Source organism: Trachurus trachurus (genome assembly GCF_905171665.1).
Source record: "Trachurus trachurus genome assembly, chromosome: 21".
NCBI lineage: Eukaryota > Metazoa > Chordata > Actinopteri > Carangiformes > Carangidae > Trachurus > Trachurus trachurus.
This window is the reverse complement of record NC_139899.1, coordinates 13,875,635-13,895,684: the sequence shown is the minus strand read 5'-3', so window position 1 is coordinate 13,895,684 and position 20,050 is coordinate 13,875,635. Positions and strand designations below refer to the sequence as shown.

General features: G+C 39.7%; 1 protein-coding gene across 1 annotated transcript in view; it reads right to left on the bottom strand.

The window, feature by feature from the left end:
* Positions 1–5,145, bottom strand: part of LOC311004557 (sorting nexin-4-like) — an 8,968-nt gene extending 3,823 nt beyond the window's left edge. The window contains exons 1-9 of the mRNA XM_083996668.1: positions 5,001–5,145; positions 4,129–4,253; positions 3,451–3,592; positions 2,398–2,547; positions 1,581–1,628; positions 1,258–1,313; positions 1,099–1,171; positions 744–805; positions 444–509 (exon numbers count right to left, since the gene is read on the bottom strand). Coding sequence (XP_083852794.1) covers positions 444–509; positions 744–805; positions 1,099–1,171; positions 1,258–1,313; positions 1,581–1,628; positions 2,398–2,547; positions 3,451–3,592; positions 4,129–4,253; positions 5,001–5,093 — 815 coding nt within the window. The 5' untranslated portion in view covers positions 5,094–5,145. The remainder of the gene's footprint in view (positions 1–443; positions 510–743; positions 806–1,098; positions 1,172–1,257; positions 1,314–1,580; positions 1,629–2,397; positions 2,548–3,450; positions 3,593–4,128; positions 4,254–5,000) is intronic.
* Between the last annotated feature and the right edge of the window lie 14,905 nt (positions 5,146–20,050).

Below are 20,050 nucleotides of genomic sequence, written 5' to 3'. Positions count from 1 at the left end.
AGAACTTGCAGAAAAATAGAACTAGACCCAACTTCTAATTGAGACCAGCATTAATTTGCACAAACCTGTAGCCAGACCTGGCTAGTATAGGAGACCAGCGTCTATTTGAGACATTACTTTTCTTTTGAGAATTTACGGTGAATACATTTAGGAGCTAATTTAAATGTACTGTATGTGAAGAGGGTGCAACAGTTGGGGCGGTGCGTGGCGCAGTGGTTAAAGCGGCCGCCCCATGTAGAGGCTACAGTCCTCAACGCAGGCGTCCCCGGTTCGAATCCCGCGTCGGGCAGACCTTTCCTGCATGTCATTCCCCCTCTCTCTGCCTCCCCCTTTCCTGTCTATCTCACTATGTACTCTCAAATAAAAAGGCAAAAAAGCCAAAAAATATACTTAAAAAAAAAAAAAAAAAAAAAGAGGGTCAGTATCTATAGACCACAACTTACGTGTCCATGTGGTGGCCGGCACTCTGAAGTCCGTCTCCCATCTCCTTTTCTATAGCACTCCACTCACTGGAGACACAACAATTAAGGGCTTTGTGAATTTTCTTCATTCAGTCTGTTCAGCCTCGGGAGCTTTTCTTAAAAGAAAGGTTATGTGGATACAGAATGTGGACGGAATGTCTTTTAATTTTACCTTGTGGCTTTATAATGCTTAATTCTATTTAAATACAGAACCCCCTTCGGGACCAGAGTACAAATGTATTTAGGTAGAAAGAATGCAGTAACAACAGATGTTATTCTCACCTGAAGACTCTGCCGTAGTTACCGTGGACCTTGTAAACTCCATACAGCCTGTCTGCTACTCTCTAAAAAAGACAGAGAATCAAATCAATCATTGTGAACACAGTTTCCTACTTATTATGACTCCCTAATTAAAACTCCTTAGTTGATTAATTTTCCATAAACACTGACTTAAACTACTCTTAGGTTTTTATACTGAAGTCGATAATGAACTCACAAAGCAGCCTGATGCAGTCAAACTAATTTGCAGACAGCACAGGTTATATAACCCAATATGCAAAAAAAAAAAAAAGAGTAAACCACTGTCCCAACCTAAGCAGACAGTTAAATATAGGTAGGTGTGTGTGCCAAAACTCACCGCCCGCACTCTGAGTAACTGAGAGATCACAGTGTTCAGTTCATCACTGTACTGTTTCAATGCTGTGAATCGCCTGAAGAACACAGAAGTATGATCATAACTCAAACTGCGTCAAGCTGAATTGAAGTATTTCACCAGCTTTTGTCTGTTTACACCTACTTGTCAGGGTTCTTGACTCTGAACATGGCGCTCAAAGACTTTAGCCTGGAGTCAGCCTGGCAGAGAACAGAAAGTCACATTCAAGTTACAATGTGTTTATTTATTATTTCAGTTATTTTGCATACAGCACACAAAAGAATTTATGATGGGGGACTTCTGATAGGATCTATGATGCTATGATTTGCCTCTCAAAACAGATATGCAAGTACGACACTGTAAGCGTTTGTTCAGTTGCCAACAGTGTTCTCAGTCAAGTTTTCAGCGAGAGGAATTACAATATCCATTAAAAGAACGACAGCATTGAAATTATACACCCTCCTTACCTTGTCTTGAAAACCCGTCTCCAAAACCGTCTCCCTCCAGCCCTTCTCCTGAGGACAGATGATTGACAGATGAATTTCTTGACTCTATTTGTGGTGGGAACTGAACAATAAATAGCTGAACACTGCACAAGGCTCCATTTCTTCATGTTGTGTCAGATAAATAACAACTCTCAGCTTAGTGAGGGTTGATTATATTGGCCAGTAAACCCACACACACAATTTTACCAATTTGCAATAGTAAATGCAACGCAAATGATGGACACATGACAGTAATCATCTGTTACATTCTGCAAAAAGAAAGCACCAGCTAAGAGCAAAACTACCATGTTGCTACAGATTATAGGCAGAGGGTGAAATAAAAATCCATGAGTCCAGTGTCATGATGTATCAAGTCTAAGTGAGGATTTTTTAGTTTGGGAAAACTAACCAATATTCAGCTGTCTGTCATCCTGACAGAAGACAGACAGATGAATGTGAACAGATAAACAGGATATTATCATTAAGTGGGAGTAAGTAGATCTGGTATTGGTGCCTGCAGTTGCTCTGTGGCAAAAATGACACGCTTCTCAATCTTGAAATATATATATCATAAATATATTCAACCTCTGTTTTCCCATGGCACTGTGACATGACTCATAATTGAAAATGCTAAAAAGGCTTTGAATCCTTTTTCAATCAAAAATACTTCTCTGATGTAATATCTGGCATCGCTTTGCAATGGTGCTATCGCTTTTATTAGATTATCCTTCTTAGACTTTGTGGTATGACAGCAGCAGCCTTCTATAAGATGTTATCTGATTTGGGCTCGGACGCTGACCTCTGTAAGAAACCGGAAGAATATTTCGTCATTCGAAAGGACAGAATGTGATGCAACACGCAACAGGAAGTTTTCCAGGCCAACTCTCCGCCGCTCAACAAAGTCTGGGTCGAGGTTGTCTGCAGACAGCTTATGCCACACAAACTCTGCCTACAAAAGACACAAGGAGAGAGCACAGAGAATACATAAAAAATCAGGACATATAACATATCCCACTAGAGAGATGCTTCCAAATCTAAAGGTAAATCACAACTTTACATACAGGGGAGTATTGAACGCATCAACAGTCTTGCATGAGGGGCGTGCTTATGGTGGTTGAGTGCATTACTCATTGTTTTGTTTTTTTTACAACTGTACCTGCTAATTTCAGGTCTCTCTAAAGCTGAGTGAGTGGTCCTTGGATCTTGGACAATTCTTCTGAGTATTCTTTTGACTGTCAGAAATCTTGTGAGGAGAACCTGGTCATGGCCGGTTTATGGTGACATGATGTTTGTTTGTTTTTCACGTCCAGATAGTGGTGTATTCAGAAGTTTAGAAACACGTCTGTAAGCAACATCGTCAGTATGTTTTTCAACATAAGGTCTTGAGAGAGCTCTTTGCTTTTACCCACAATGAGATGCTTCTTGTGTGACACTTTGGTGATGAGAAACCTTTTAATGGGCATCAATTAGGATGAAACCAGCTGATATTAATTTGCACTAATAGGGGACAGGTTGACTTTCTAAATACTGACAGAAGCTGCTTTCTTTGGTTTCCATGCCCTTTTACACCTCCTTTTCTTCAAATATTCAACACATATTCCCTGTGTCATTTCACTTTATTACACATGACTTCATTTATAGGGATATGTTTTGATGTGTGCATTATTTGGGTTGTTACTGAAATCTGGTTACATTTGATGCCAACAGTCCAATTGGAAATATATTTACTGAGAAAAATGTTGACGTGTTCAAGACTTATTTTCCACACTGTATATTACATGTCATTCATCTCCTTTTTTCACTGATACACTACATGCTGCATCTCCATCCATCAGCATACAGTATCACTCACCCTTTTCTCTGGTAGTGGAGGGATGATGATGTAGGGGTAAGTGACCAGCAGGTAAGTTCTGAGCAACTCAAATTCACTGTAGCGTCTCCACAGAGTGTCGGGTGCGGCAGGAGTACCTCCCTCTGGGACAGTTTCAGCTGGCCTGCAGACACAGCAATTGACAGTGTTGTTAGGCTTTTTCAGCTGCTGCTCTTCCTCAAAGAACATTTAGACAACAAAAGAGCAACACTTTTCATCAAGGTTTGAAATTTTCGAATGCTGAAAAGTAATTCCATTAGCATGGTGCAAGTGATTTTGCTTGACCTTGATTCATTTAGATTTACGCAAACAAGCCATGCATGGCAGAAATGCAACAAGAAGAACATAAACATGAAAGCTGCACTTATTTGTGCATTTGACTTGCTTATATTAATCATAGTTAACAATATTGTCCAGTCAAAGGGCTCATTCGCTGCAGCACCACAAACTGCATAGTTAGTATTTAGCTTAATTACATTTTAAATTGTACAAAATAAGCAACTGCATTGTGTGCTTTTTATATTGATGACCTGTATGTGTGAGAAGTCCCACCTTCTTGATTCTCTGCTGTGCCACCATTCAGGCATTTTGCATATCCTGTAACTCTCATGTCATAAACAGGATGAAGAATCAAATGGCAGCAGGGGAGCAGAGACCTACCTTGTTTCTATGAGGTAGACAGTGTAGGTTTCCTGCATATTGACCGTGTTCTTCCCCGTTCTCTTCTCTGCCTCTGCCACATTTATCTCCATTTTCCTCAACAGAGCTGTCCCTTTCTCCACCATCTGCATGGTACAAGAAGAGTGATGATGAGTACGGATGAGGAAATGAGGCGACCAGAAAAGGGAAATTTGAACATGAAGGCATGTGACAAATGTTACAAAGGGACACCAGAAAAAACAGATGAGGCAGGTGAGCAGACAGGTGTGCAGAGTATTTTATTCAATACAGACCGAGAAGCTTTTAAAGAGATGGAAACAGACAGAGGGGCAGGAAGTTGTTCTGTATGGCACAGCGATGTGATAGGCGTGTGCAGGTCACAAGATTAAGTTAGACAAGTCATAAAAACCATCAGCTGAGAGCTGAAAAATCAACGCTTTTCTAATCGGATAACACCTCCTCCCATTAGAAAGCACGGTTATCAAGAGTAGACACGGAGGACACCAGCGGAAAGGAGGCTAAATCAAAGTAAACAAAACTTTAGCGTTCAGACTGGCTAGCTAGCAAGCTAACGTCACGGGTAAAGTTTACAAAGTAGCTTCGGACCAGCGTTGGCAAAGACAACTTCAGCCCTGTTTGTAACTTTAACGACACCTTGTAAAGCTAGATATAAATCTACTTTTGGAGCTGGTTAGTGGTCAACAAACTGAAAACCTGAGTGGAAAATACTCTGTTGTTGGATAAGTGACTAACTACTCCCTAGCTAACATTAACTTCAGGCCTGTTTGGAAAAGTTTTCACCAGTAAAGAAAAACAACAACAGCGTTTTTAAACCCCCAAAACAATTAAAGAGAATGACAAAAAGTATTCACCGTGTTTATGATGTTGTTCTCCGATTCAGCCGAAGTGAGGTCGGTGTTACCGATCACAGCTACTTCTTCGGTACTTCCAGAGTCTGCCATCATCTTGTGGCTGTTGCTGAGCTGCTGCTGGTGTCAGCTGAGCTGGCGGAGCGGCTCGCCTGCTCTGCGCCTGCGCGTCACGGAGCAGGGCAAAGGGGCAGCGCAGTGGCAAAAGACTGGTTTAGATCAGTGGTTCTCAACGGGGGGTCCGGGGACCCCCAGGGGTCCTTGAGAGGGTTAAAGGGGGTCCCCAACTTTTTCTTGAAATTCTACCACTTTTTTTTTTTTTTTTGGAGAATTTTTACTATTATTGTTTTTTTTTATAGAATTTTACCACTTTTTACCACTTTTTTTTTGTAGAAAATCTTTAACTTTCTTTTGAGATTTTGTTTAACCACCTCTTCCTACAAATGTTTAAACGTTTTTGGAGAAATTGTACCACTTTTTTCCAGAAATTTCTCTATAAAGTTTCCAAAAATTCACACCATTGGCCCTAATTTGAATGTACAAAAAAAAGTAACGTTATTCAGTCTCAGAACAAATATTTATGTATTTCTGGTTTGCTTGAAAATTTTGTCCAATGGGGGTCCGTGGTCTAATTTGTGTCAATTTAGGGGTCCTTGATGTAAAAAAGGTTGAGAATCACTGGTTTAGATAGACTGTAAAAAAAAAAAAAAAAAAGGTTTAGATAGGACTACTAGAGCATCTTTGGCAGTGGTCACTCTTCTTTTTTTATAGAGGGTGAGAATATAATCAAATACTAATGCAAGGAAGGGCGCAACATAAGTGATCAACAAATAACAGCACAGCATAAACAAGACATTATATTGGCAGACAGAGAGAAAAGAAGAAACAAAACAAAACAAAAAAAAGGTGGGCTTAGATTTTTTGTCTCTGTGTGTGTGCGTGTGATTGATTTCTTGCGTGAGATATTCGGACAGAAGAGAAGAGAATAAGAGAGAAAGAAAGAATGTTTAGGAAAGAGAGAAAGAAAGAAAGAAAGAAGTTAAAAAAAACCTAGTTGTCACAGTCACTGTTTCTTCTAATGCAGGTAGAAACATAGACTGTATGAATAAAACAAAATTATATATATATAAAAAAATACTCGCATAGTAGGCATCCAACACAACAGCTAGGTATCATTGATAATGACCCATAATTATTTAAAACATAGCACCATGTGAAATGCAACAGTGCAGCTAGAGGAGACAAAATCATGAATGCAATGGAGCAACGTTTTAATTAATCTCATTTAAGGGCAATAGAACTGTAATTCCTTTGTGTTAATGTGCACATATTAGAAATACAAATGAGTAGCCCACATGATGGTGCTGCAACCTGGTTCACACCTGAGGCATTTCAATGGATGTTTACTCAGCAAATTTTCCATCCAGCTGTGCTCATCATTGGTGTGATAGATAGACCTTATTATTAGCTTCCTCTGGCATCATGTGCAGCTTCCCAACACCTTACTGCAGCAAAGACAACACTGCTTCCAGGGTTTGGTTAAGGGATGTGTCTGTTTAATTAGAGTCAGTGCTTGTGTTTAAGTTTTTGTCAATTTTGGAAATTAATGAGAACTCTTAAATGCCCATGACCATTTGATCAAGTCTGCAGGATGTTATGTTTAAATGGTTTCCCCATGGATAAGTAGCAAATTACCCAGCCTGTATATTGTGAACATGATAGATGCTTAAGCATGCTGAGATACACCTTAAAAAGGAGATTATGCAGGTTTTTGATTTATTGAAAAAGTGTTGGGCTATAAATAAGAATAAATAACGCTAATAAATCTAGGGTCTCATGCATTTTCTTCATAGAGCTGGAAAACAAAAATCTGAAAAGCGTGCCATAACTGATGAATATCCCCTCAATGTGGTGATATCATTTGGCCCATCTCTCATTGGTTGTAGATGGTTGTGGGCCCATATGTGAATGAGAGGGATGCGGTGTGCCTCAGGCTAGTAAACAGCACAGAAACACGGCCTTTTAGTTCCTGTGGTCACGCTTTTGTACAGCGTTTAATGTTTAAAGAGAAGGGTGGAGCAGCATTTAGTAAGGAAGCATTTTATATAGATGCCACTGGGCATGCATTGGGTGCTGGGGTGTTGTGGGATAAATGAAAAAGAGAAAGACAAAATAAATGTGTACAAAAGGAGAAAAAGCATGTAGTTGAGATGAATTCATATAAGGATTATTAGTAAAGTGACTAATGGCACTGAAGCAGGAGGGATGGACGGATGGATGGAGTGATGGTGAGATGTGGTTTTAGGCTGCAGCGTGTCAGGAAACCCGAGGCCTGCACTGTGACCAGCCGGAGTCACAGAAACAGCATAGCTCCCATTCTTTCCTGCCACTGACCTCAAACCAGCCACCACCATTTCCTGTCCGCACACAGGGGCACGCAGACACACACAAATGCGTGCACACCTCCAGCACTACTTGGCTGACTATAATCAGCCATTTGACAACTTTTTAGAGCCCTCTGACCAACGTTCTTGAACCCTACGCTACAATAAGCTCTGCACAGTGTGTGCGCGTGTGCATGTTTTTCCTGTCTTGTCTATATTTGGAAGTTCCAACCTAAAGCTACAGAGTGACTATAATTCAGATGGGTATGAGTGTATTATAAACTGAATCATGATTTTTGTGCCAAAATGCCCCCAAAGGACAAGAAATATAAATGTTGTTAGTACTCATTAACTGCATGTCAAAAGTCCATTTCAAATATAGCAAATACATTACAATTGCAAATTATCATAAAATATGTGAGTGATCTTTTAAATGTATCTTTGTCCGGTCTGCTGTCTAGGAAAAACAATTAGTTCACACATTTTTTTTGGTTATTAGGGTGTTGTTCAAATGATTCACTCATTTCCTACCATGTCCATTGGTCTGAGAAAAATGATGCATCTGTCTGAAGTTTGACTGTTGAACAGCAGAGGGCAGCAAAAACCAAAGAAAGTTTAACCTGTAGTGCATCAGTCTGTTACTGTAATCAGGATCAGTATGCACCACTCTACCTGATTAAAGAGACAGATCGTTCTAATTGACATCATACCATATGTGTTAGAAATGACACCATAACACTCCTCAGGTGTCCCACTAAGCTATGACAGTGTGACAGTGAGTTAGTACTGTATGCACAGTACCCTGAAGCAGCTAAATGGAATTCAGCTATTGTTAGTGTATACATACATAATCCTTTTTCCTGAATCAAATGAAAATGATGTCCACAAAAAAAATATCCTGCAACCCTTGATATTATGTTAGAAATATTACATGAATCTGTTCAGTGGAATATAGCCTATATAGTATTTCCACAGCTGCTGTACATCATCTTCCCGATATATTTTGAAATGTAATGGTTGAAAAAGAAGAAAATGCACAAAACAGTTGTAATTTTAATTGGTTTAAGGTTTGACTGTCATTATTGTTGATTAATGCCTTTATGCCTAAGTGGCCAGAAATAAACATGCATTGTCTTTATGCTCAATCATCCCGACAAATGAAGCCACTTGTGTTTGTTTGGTGTCAAATTTTTCTATATGAATGTTTTGTAACATATAATTCGTAATATTTTTATAATTGCTTTTGATGCATTCAAAAATGTGAGTTTTTACGAGGCTTCTGGTTCGTTGGAAGTTGTACTGTGTGTGTGTGTGTGTGTGTGTGTGTGTGTGTGTGTGTGTGTGTGTGTGTGTGTGTGTGTGTGTGTGTGTGTGTGTGTGTGTGTGTGTGTGTGTGTGTGTGTGTGTGTGTGTGTGTTTTCTGTCTGTGTGTGTATGTGCATGCTGTATATAAGGCTGGTCACGAAGGTCATAAAGAGGAAGTCCTTGCGGTCAGTAGAAAGGAACACATGTTTTGCTCCATGTCACAGTCTCCGTCCTTCATTTTCCTCTCCTTCATCCATCTATTCTTGTTTTTGACAGTGGTGGAAAACTTAGGCAGTGCATCCAGTGGGCCTGTATTTGTGTGGGTGAGCCTCTATAATATAAGTATGTGTATAAAATGCTGTAATGAAGCTGGCACATTATGAAAATGGTCATCACCCATTTTCCCATTGATGGTAAATATAGTATGGTCTTGCTTGACATGGCCGTGAGACTACTTACAATTCATATCTTTTTCATATGAATTTGTTCAAATAACTTTTATAGCGACTGTCATAATATTTTACATACATGTTACAGAAGTCACTTTATTTATTGCAAGAGTTTTGCCTTATATGTACTGACCTCGTTCTTACCTCCTTACTTCAACTTTTGTAGTGGGATTGTAAACTTGTGGTATGTAAATATAAGACAACACAATTCCCATTGTTCCATATGTCATGCTGAGATGTAAGAGATCAACAGGGCAGAACAGGTCATATACAGTAACTACTGGGACTTTGGGACTGATTTTTTGCACCTGTGACTCTTCTTTCCCATTTCTCCTACACATTTTTACATTTGTGTCCGATTTTCTTTCTACCATCCATCACCAGGGTGTTGACAAATGAAGACGTGCAAGTCTCACTGAGCACTTTTCTGCATGACTGATGCTGCTGCTCTCTAACAAGCACGTGCACACTTGCATGTGTACGCATTTGCTGCATATGGGCACTTAGTCTCACACACACGCGCGCACACACACACACACACATGCAGAGTGTGAGCAATGTAGTATAATAAGCAGCGTGGCAGCAATGTGGTCAGCTTTGCCCCATGTGCAATCGTTGAGAAGCCACATCAAGGATTCTGGGTATTAAAGGACAAGCCTTGGTTGGCTGGGAGGGAATCTGTCATGCAACAAGAAAACTGTGTTTTTCACCCTTTTTTTTCCTTCTTTCATTTCTTCTCGAGTCCCCCCCCCTTTCTTTTACTCCCCTTCCAAAGCTCTGTCTTTCACCGATTTCTTTCTCTCACTCTGCCCATTTTTCCCTTCATTTCTTTCATTCTGTGGCATATTAGACTCAGTTGTAATACTCTCCAGCTTAAAATGCTTCGACCACTGGAATGTTCCGTCAAAGAGGTGGGCGGACCCAGGGGGCGGGACAGACCAACATAACCAATTAAGGAGGAGATTGAGGTAAGATGGACAGCTTCTAAATGGTGTAATAACAACCTACTAAAATGTAATTACAATGCAATAGCAATAGACACTTCTAATGACAGGATGTATATGCCAATGTGATTTCCTAATTATGGCCTTGGCATAATGGCTGACTGTTAACATGGCGCGGAGATTATAGAGAGGTGTCTGAATGCAGAAAATCAACCACAGGGACTTGTAACAGTGTTGAGGGACATAATAGGCACTCTGAAGTCCTGCCAGGTATTGATCAGTGTTAGTAGGTCAGTGTGTTTGGGATGGGGCATAAATTAGTTAATGAGAGCTTGAGTAAGTGGTGTAATTAGGTATAGGATACTTATTGTGCCATCTACCATCATTTGTCAATTCATCTGTCCATTCATTCTGTTGTTTTATTTGTCCAACAAGAATATATCAGGCTGTTGATTCAGGTTTTTTGCTCTGTATTTGACCTGTTCCTCTGTTGGTCCAGTTTCAGTCCTCACACACCAGCCACTGTCCATTTGTCTTTCAGCCTGTCCATATGTGATACTGCCATCTATCCATCTGTCCATCCATCCATTGCTCTCTCTCCATCCATCCTTCCATCTCTAACAAGAGGAGTGGATGGTGGCGTCCATTATTACAGAGCATCCCAGAATAGAGTCTCGTTTTATTACAAGTCCCTCTGGTCGCCGTGGCTACCCAAATTACAGGCCAGGCTTCTCACACATAAAAAAGGTTGCGCTGCCGAAAACCAGCCACCTCAATAAAGGATGGATTAGAAAATTCTTTGCTTTTTTCCCTTCCTTTCCTTTTTGAAAGGTTTTTCTGTAGATTTTTTTCCCTCTGGTGTTTTGTTTTATGTTGGGGTGCAGCGGTCTTCTTCAGTGGTTTTGCTCCCCGACCCTGCGGTGGGAAAATACGCTCACTTGTGGGTTTCTGGGAAGGCAGTGGTGGACGAAACATCTGCTGGGAGCAAGATGTCTGTAAGTATGTGTGTGTGTGAGTATGTGCATGCCGGGACACAGCCCTGGCATCCTGTTCAAGTTACAAATTTGTTTTAGTGATAGCAAAATAGTAGGAGATAGTGCAAAAAAATATTCAATGTAAGCATTGTTTTACAGTTTTTTAATACGATTTTTATGACTCTTTTACAATATCCACTGAAAACTGAATATACAAATGTAGGGTACTTGTAAAGTGGGCTTCACTGATAAGGGACTTCTGTCTGCCATGTTTTTGTGTGCATCATTACTACTCTGTTATGCTCTATTGATGCTTGTATGGCATACAACTTAATGATTCGTAGATACACAGTTGGCAAAGTAATAATGTATGATTAGGAGTATTGCCAGATGTTTATGATGTATGCATAATGAAACATTCTAATTCTAATTAGTTCACAGTACATGGTGGGTTGTTCCTCTGGCCAAGGAACGATAAGCATTATACACAGAGGTTGGGCAGCATTAAATATTTAGAAAGTGAAATGATAATGCCGATTAATCTGGGAAAGCCGATAAAAGATTACCAACTGAGTTTTATTGGCTGGACCACTTAGATATTAGCCTTTTTTTTTAAAGAAGAAAAAAAAGAAGATAGAATATGATTTCAACTTAATTCAGCACAATATTATATTTTAGTTGAAAAGCTTCAAAATTCTCATCTTACAGCAATCATATTTGTCAAGTTTTTATAAGGATTACATTGTTTTTCCTTATAACCTGTAGGCTGTATTAGGATGACTTGTTTGACAGACTATAGGCTACAACACAAAGCCACATGTTTGTTGCATTTCATTCTCGATCTGTTTGACTGAACTGACTGAAATATTATTCCTGGTGGTTGGTTCACCAAAAAAATGTTTCATGACAAACTCAACTAAAAGTAAAGTAAAAAACATTTTCAACAACTGTGAAATTGCGGAGTGCCCTGTACAGTAATGGCACTGTGTAATGAACAATGATGCAGCTGTTTCCATGGAAACGGGTTGTGGTCATATATCTCTGAAGAAGAAGATTAAAGAGGTTTGAAGGGAGGAATTAAAGCCGGAGACTACAACTTTTTGATGGATAGAGGAATGATGGGGGGTTGGATAGATCTATCACCAATAAAAGGGATGTTCAAAGCAGTTTCTCTCACATCCTCTGCCTTTAAAACCAAAAGAAGAAATATAGCCTGGGATGCAGGCTCATTAAACAATATAAGGACTCTTTATCATGTGGCAACCTCCGGAAGTAGGGCTGTGACCCATCATGGGTTGCGACCCATCGTTTAAGAAGCCAGGGTTTTACGGGAAGTGTGAATGTGGTGTGCGATGAAAGGATGGGATGAGGTGTGTGTGTCCATGTCTGTTAGTGTGTGTGTCTACAGTGCACGCTATTATTATGTTGCTGTGGTTGTAATGATGTAAGACACTCGCAATGGAGTAAACAACAGCAGCACGCTATCACAAACAACATATGAAAACATCATGTTTCTGAAGATCTTACGTGGTTGAGATGGTCCAATATGAAATGTTATACAATATGTAGATTAGGCCCCTTTTATTGCAGTAGAATCAATTATTTATGTAGTTAATTTATCAGTTTAATTAGGAACTTATGAGTCTTAATTCTTGTCTTAAACACTGTCCAGTTAGAAATACGTTTTTTATTTGACATCAACATGATACACAGTATTGTACAATCCATTCTACTGTTCAATGACAAACACAGCACTAATACAAATACACACTCTATGCAGGCAATTTTTATATTTCTTATTCAATGTACCCTGTGAACTTTTTCTTGTAAACAAACATCTATGGTAACCCTTTATTTTTCTGGCTAATGTCCTGGAACCTTTCCTCATAATTTTCTAAAGATTAGATGGTATTTATTTAGCTGTAAATTACAAGTAGATTTCCAAGAAAAGGCCTATCCAATTTGGAACTAATTACAAGGGAAATGGGGGGGGAAAAACTGTCAAAAGGCTACTTGAAAGTTCTCTCTGATGCCAAGTGTCTTACTTGCAGCAGGAGATGTTGAATGGTGACTGACATTAGCTTTGCTCATCACTGTGTTTACAAAAAAAGGAAGTATCATAACCATAACAGTCTTACGTTGAGACGACAGGAAGCCATCGGCAGAAAGTGATGAGGCGGGTTGGGGCTAGCTGGTTGGCATGCTAACTTCAGTAGAAGAAAAGACAAGAAAGTTAGAGAAGAAAGTTAAAGAGCTGCCGTTGAAGGAATACAGGAATGAAGTTTGACCCCCTATAAGTAAACAGTGAATGCTAACTCTAACTAATAGCAACACCTAAAACCAGCTCCATTAGGTACCCTCTCATTATACTGTATGTGAGTTTTTGAGAAAAAAAAAGAAAGAAGAAGAAGCAGGTATGTAACCTGTAATTTCCAGTTTGTGGAACTTTCACAAATATGTTTGACAGCAGTGACATGGCAACCAAGGCAAGCAGTAATTTCCCAGTTAAAACCAAAAATCAATTCAGAATTTAAGTAATCAATTAGAAGTGATAGCCTAAGTGGAAGCAGCATCTTTCACATTTGATCTCAGAACAACATTGTGTCTCATAAAAGACCTGATGCCGCCTTCATCATATAATTTATTGTCCCTGCAAGTTAGCTTGACCTGCAGTTGTTGAACCTATTGTTTTTGTCATTTGTGGATGTGAGCGTATCTGGTTATCAAAGGCTGGGTTGGGACAGAGTACAGCAGCTTAATGCAGAAGTCTATGCATACAGGCTCTGAGGATAATCCTGGGATGTCTGAACTGTGATTGGCTTCATTCAAACTGTGCTTTCCAAGTTCAGCTGCTATCACTCTGACATTAGTGATGAAATGCATTATGTGCAAGTAAACTAAACTTGCTTATTGTGAAGTGGCAAAAGTAGCAGGCCAACAAGCAAATTACACTAAATTATTTTCTCTTTGCCAGGTCTGTGGTCAGTTTGAGGAGCTTGAGACATACTGTAACATTGTTGCATGAGTACAGCAGCTACAATTGACTTAGTACATAGGTAAGTTGTGTGCACAGCGCCCGGGAGAGAGTGAGAGAGAGCAAGATGTGATGCTAGCGACTGGAGCTGAGAGTTAGCAAGTTGGTTAGAAGTTGTGACTGTATACCAACTACAATCAGGACAATGAGCCGCCAAAAAAAAGTAATTACGTAATGTCAGTTAAAGGTTGATTCATCAGTTTTGACTACATCCCAATGTAAAGTAGGTCACATGATGACACCTGAACCTGCGGATGGAGCTGGCGCAAGATAAAGACTGTGAGATGAGTCGGCCTCTTAATTTCACTCGTTGCTCCCAAGATCAAATAGAACACAGAGATAATACTAAATACATTGTGGCTGTTAAATTAGCTACGGTATACACTAATCAGTTCATGACAAACTCTTTTGAGTCCACATTGGCAGCTCACTCATTCTCATATTACAGGAAATGCATCTGCGTTGACCCTTTTTAACGAAAATCCAGAAATGTTCTTTTTCTGCAGGAACAAAATTCTGAAACGCGTGCTCTTTCTCTCGTATTGCGTTACCCCCCCCCCCGCACCCTTCAACCCTTCTGCCTTGTCAATCAGTAGAAGGAGGAAAAAGTCATTAAATCTCTCTGTTGGCCATGCATGTAATTACAGTCTGCCTGTATGTTGCTAAATACGCCCCGGCGCTAGTCTGGTCTCCCTGGTCATGTTTTTTCCTCCCACCGGCCATGTTTGAAGGCCTTATAATTGCCAGAGGCAGCGTGTCAGGATTAGAGGCTGCTGGTTTGAAACCCCGACACCCCCTTTTTCCCCTCTCCCCCCATGCAGACAACCACAACCTTAAACCTTAAACTCCCTGTACCCCACTTCATTCTGCTTGTAATACATGTGTTTGTATTAAAAAAGGGAATATTATTAAAGTCTACTAGGATTTAATTCTACAGGACAGACAGCCCACTACCGAGTAGACATTATTGAGATGTCATTTTCCATAAACTGAGCTGTTTCTTATCCACATATCTTATTATTTCTCTTCAGCTTCAGTCTGCCATACTCAGAGAGTGGCCACTGCAGAGACACTTTAATGTTTTTGTGGCTCATTATAACCATATTCTCAGAATATTTCAATTGAATTTACTTTGTTTTATCATTGCAATACTTTTTCTCATACTAGCTGATTTAACACTATAATCCTCAAAGTTATTCTGACCAACTGTTAAAGAACTGCCTGATATCATCCAGAGTTATGTATTATTTCATTGTTATTTGACCCCAGGTGGTGTCACAATATGAAACCCTACCATGAATCACACTGTTAGCCTTGCTACAGCTTTTTACAAGTGTTAATTAACATAGTGTATATTTGACTGGTGCCTGCAGGACGCCTGTGGTCAGTTGTCTACCTCTCTCATCTCACACTTCAGTCTTCCTATTCAGACACCACTTTCCCAGTAGGCAGTAACTCCAAGAAAAAACAAACAAACACATTTGGCAAATATTCATACTTCAGAGATACCAAACTCATTATTTAAGTTGGGCAATATTTACATTCTGTAGCCACTAGCCAGAATTCTTCAGAGCAGTGAAATAATTTGACTTGAAAGCCTTGTGTGTTTTGATGTAGCATAAACCTGCTGTGATTTTTTTTTTTTTTTTGCAGTGCTACAGGGCTACCCCTGTCTCACTGGCAGTAGTAAAACCCTTGTGGGTTTAGACAAATGAAGGTTGTTTGGGCCATCAAAGCATTTAAAGTTGAAATGATGGAGCTGATGGTCAGTGATGTCAGCAAAGATGTTGACTTTGTCTGAGTCAGAGCAGTTTCTGGTCAGTAGAGCCCCTAATTTCTCGGTCTGTCCATTGCTGTCTCCTTGTTTCTGTCTCTCTTTTAACCTCTCTTACTCTCACATCATCTCACTCTGCTCTCTCACACATCTAAAAACTGCTGCCCTCTCATCCAGGTCAGTGTGCTGATCTAAGCCAAAAGTGAATGCATTCACAAATCTAAAATGTGCATTAAAGTGTGCACTTAATTATATGCATTATATGTATATTACGGCATGATTTGTGCTCTGCTGCAAGAGGCATTATTCTGTCCTTTCACTTTCTTTCATCTCTCGTAAGATTGAAAATGACAGATCAGGGCACTTCATCATTGACTCACAAGACAAGGCATGAAAATCACGGGGTATAAGTCTTATTTCCTTTGAGGGAGTTGTCAAGTCGAAATCTTTTTTTTTTTTAAACATATGTTTATTGACATTTTGATTAAGTTATACAGACATAAACATACAACACGAACTTCAAATACTAATTCAAATATACTATGATTTTAGGCTACAGCAGGAGGTAATTTCCTTTTTTAAAAAACAAAATAAAACAAAAACAAAACACAAAGCTTAGTTAGTTTATTGGATGTTATAAGAACATATGATTGTGTTGGGGCTATAGTCCTCACTGCAGGCGAACCCGGTTCGAATCCCGCGCCAAGCGGCCCTATCCTGTGTCATCCCCCCCCTCTCTGCCTCCCATTTCCTGTCTCTCTCTCAACTCTCCTATCATTAAAGGCAAAAAAGCCCCAAAAAATATACTTAAAAAAAAAGAACATATGACTGTGTCATCAGAGCATAAAGAATGATAGTCGACACAGGGTGAAACAGCAAAACAGCTACAACAAAACAGGCAGCACAGCAGCATAACAAAGTTGATACACTTCCAAACCACAAAAGTGGTTTCAATTAGGTATGAATGAGAAATATATCCCCTCAGCAAGTTGGAAAAAATGTATTTTCCCTTTAATAGCAGTAGGAAAAAAAAGAACATCCTTTAACGAGTGGATATAGAGAAAGAGAAAGCTATGGTTGATAAGGCCTGAGTGGATGAGAGCATTGGGCTCTATGTTTTGGATGTTTCTTTTTTAATTGAAGCTGGGGAATGTTAAAAGTTCACATTACTGACCATGAACCAGGAGGCTTCAAGGTTCACTGCAACAACTATGCTAATTTCTTTCTCCCTTTTTTGGCCATTGCTGTATTTGGCTCCACACATTATAATGCTGTGACTGTACTTTGTCTGATCAGACAAAACGTGGAGAAACAGGGCTCCCAACGTCTCTTAGAACCACGCTATATTTGTGCTGCAATAAACTTGCTATTTAAAGTGGCATTAAAACACAAAGACATCCATCACTTCCAGGTGTCAGCATGATAAAAATCTAATTTACAATAAAGTAGATGTGGTAATTCCATGATGGATATTTTGTTCATGGACAATGTAATCTTGATGCTGAGATGCTTGATGGAAATGGAATGCAGATGTTGTTGCTGTGGAATGGAGGTTGGTTGAGGTATAATTATGGTAAGGTAAAATGAGGCTGTTGATGGTGAATTAAGTCAAATGAAGACGTTGTTGACTGGGGTGTTATTTTCAGTGAGGCCTCTATGTGTGCACCGCAGACATGTTTTTGAACAGAGGCAGGGGGAGTGGTACATGTACGAGTACTATACTGACATGAACACACAGAAACGCATATCTTTCATATTCATTCCAGAAACACGGCTTAAATATAACTGTTTTGGTCTGTGGGTCATCAATGACCTTGACTTGCCTCAGCTCATGGGATGAGGGAAATCAGAGGATAACACTATAGCTTCTGTATGTAAGAGGGACACACACACACACACACACACACACACACACACACACACACACACACACACACACACACACACACACACACACACACACACACACACACACACACACACACACACACACACACACACACACACACACACACACACACACACACACACACACAGGTCATGTATGTTCCACTCCTTTACAGCTGGCTCACAGAGTAAACAAGCAGCATGTATAGTGAAGAAGTCAACACATCCAGCAACAATCTCCCATCAGTAAATTCATTCATCAGTCAGTTGCATGTTGCTCCATGTAACTCGGATGAAGAGTTTGTTTAAAGTACTTAAAGTAAACCCTAGCAGAGACATCCTATAAGAAAGTACCCTTGGTTAACATAAGAAGGAAAAAGTTAATGTTACAACTTCCATATGTTGGGTCTTACATGAGTTTTGATTGGCTCTGTTGTAAAAGCACAGGTGCGGTACAGTTCCTAAATGTCCCAAGCTAACAATAGCTCAGTGTGGTTTAATTGACTTATTTCTCAGCTCCATGTTAAGAGGCCTTGCCAATGTCTCTGTGTCCTTTTCACCCTCCTTGCCATGTTCTAGGTGGCACGTAGTCTCTGGCCACTGTTTTGAATGGACTTTATAAAAACCATTGTAACCATGTGAACAATGCTGAAGTATCTAAAAGGGCCTGTGAATGGGAATGTCTTCATTCAATAAACAGCTGAACAATAAGACACCATGTAATTTCCCTAGTTTCTGTTTTCCACAGAATAAATATTTCTCTGTCTTTGCACAAGTGAGTCAATGGGCGGGACTGGTGGTGCCAATAAAAGAATATTTAATTTCTAAGTTTATTTTCCCTTTTGTATTTGTTCATTTGAGTTTTCTTTCCGGGAATGTTTTGTAGTAGTGGCAGGATTGTTATCAGATATATACTTTTTTTTTCATTGAAATCTCTCACTAATTCTTTCTTTCCCATTTTCTTACTGTGTGACACCCTTTTCTGTTCTCCACTATGTGTGTTTCCTCTGGATTTCCTCTTTCTTCATCTACTATATATCTCTGTTAAATGTCTGCCCCTCAGTCTTTCCACTTGTTCTCTGTTATGCCCCCCCTCCCCATTTCACACACACATACACACCCTCACCCCCACCCCACCTCCACCCGGCCCTGAAGCCAACACCCCCCACCCCCACCCCAGACAGCTGTCTCACCGCAGCACAGAGCTACGATGTGACACTGTGCTATAAATATGAGCACACATAGACACACACACAAACAGATACACACACACTATAAATACCATCCCTGTTCAAAACACACTGCTGCAGTATAAATATTTAAGTATAAATGTGTAATGAATTTATTGATATGTTGCCTGTGCCAGCAGGCACTGTTTTGAGCCGCAGAGTGGTGAACCAGTGTGGTGGGATTGAAGTGGTGCTGAGGGATTGTGGGAACGCATGTTCCGAGTTAGGCAGCTGACCAGTCGGTGGGCTGGAAGCTGGAAGCCGCATCACAGAAAGAGCTACTGATCAGTACCAGTCTTCATAGCCATCAATCTCCCTCTTTTTGCTCTTTCTCAACCTCTTTCTTTTTTCACTCTCCAACTTTCTTTATCTCTATTCTTTCTTTTTTGCTCTCTTTTTCACTGGCATAAACTCTGCTTCTTTCTTTGTCTTTTTTAAATCCCCCTCTATTTCTTTTGATTTACTTCATTCTTCTTTTTCTTTTTTCACTTAACTTTCACATGCTGAAAATATCTGTAATTCATAGTTGCACAATTTGTGTTCTGAGGATTTATGAATGAGGACATTTTTGTGTAGAAATGTGCAAAATGAGAAAAATTTGTGTCTGGCAGATTTTCCCACAGTCTCTCCCAAACTTGTTTTGACATTTTTTCTGCAAATGGAGAAGCCATTGAACCAAGACAGTCCATGTGGCGGACTGTTACCAGAAATGACAGTTCCTGAATTTGCTTCATTTATGTTGTTTTTGACAATCATGCTTATCAACAACAAAAAAACAACGAGTAACACTATATTTGAATACTGTACCTGATTTGAATCAACATTGCAGATGAACTGGTTTTGATCCACATCTCTAGCACATGCAAAATGACACAACAGCAATGTTTTACTTCTGTATAGACTTGGATGTATTTTTTAAATGCTGAAAAGAGACAGAGGTATAAAAAGTAACAAAACCTACTCACACAGCAGACACTGTGGCTATTGTGGTCTTAGTTTTATTGGGAGTAGCCAGTATCACTTCCTTTTGATAACAATCTCAATTAACCCTGCTGTTTGTTCAATGAAATTGT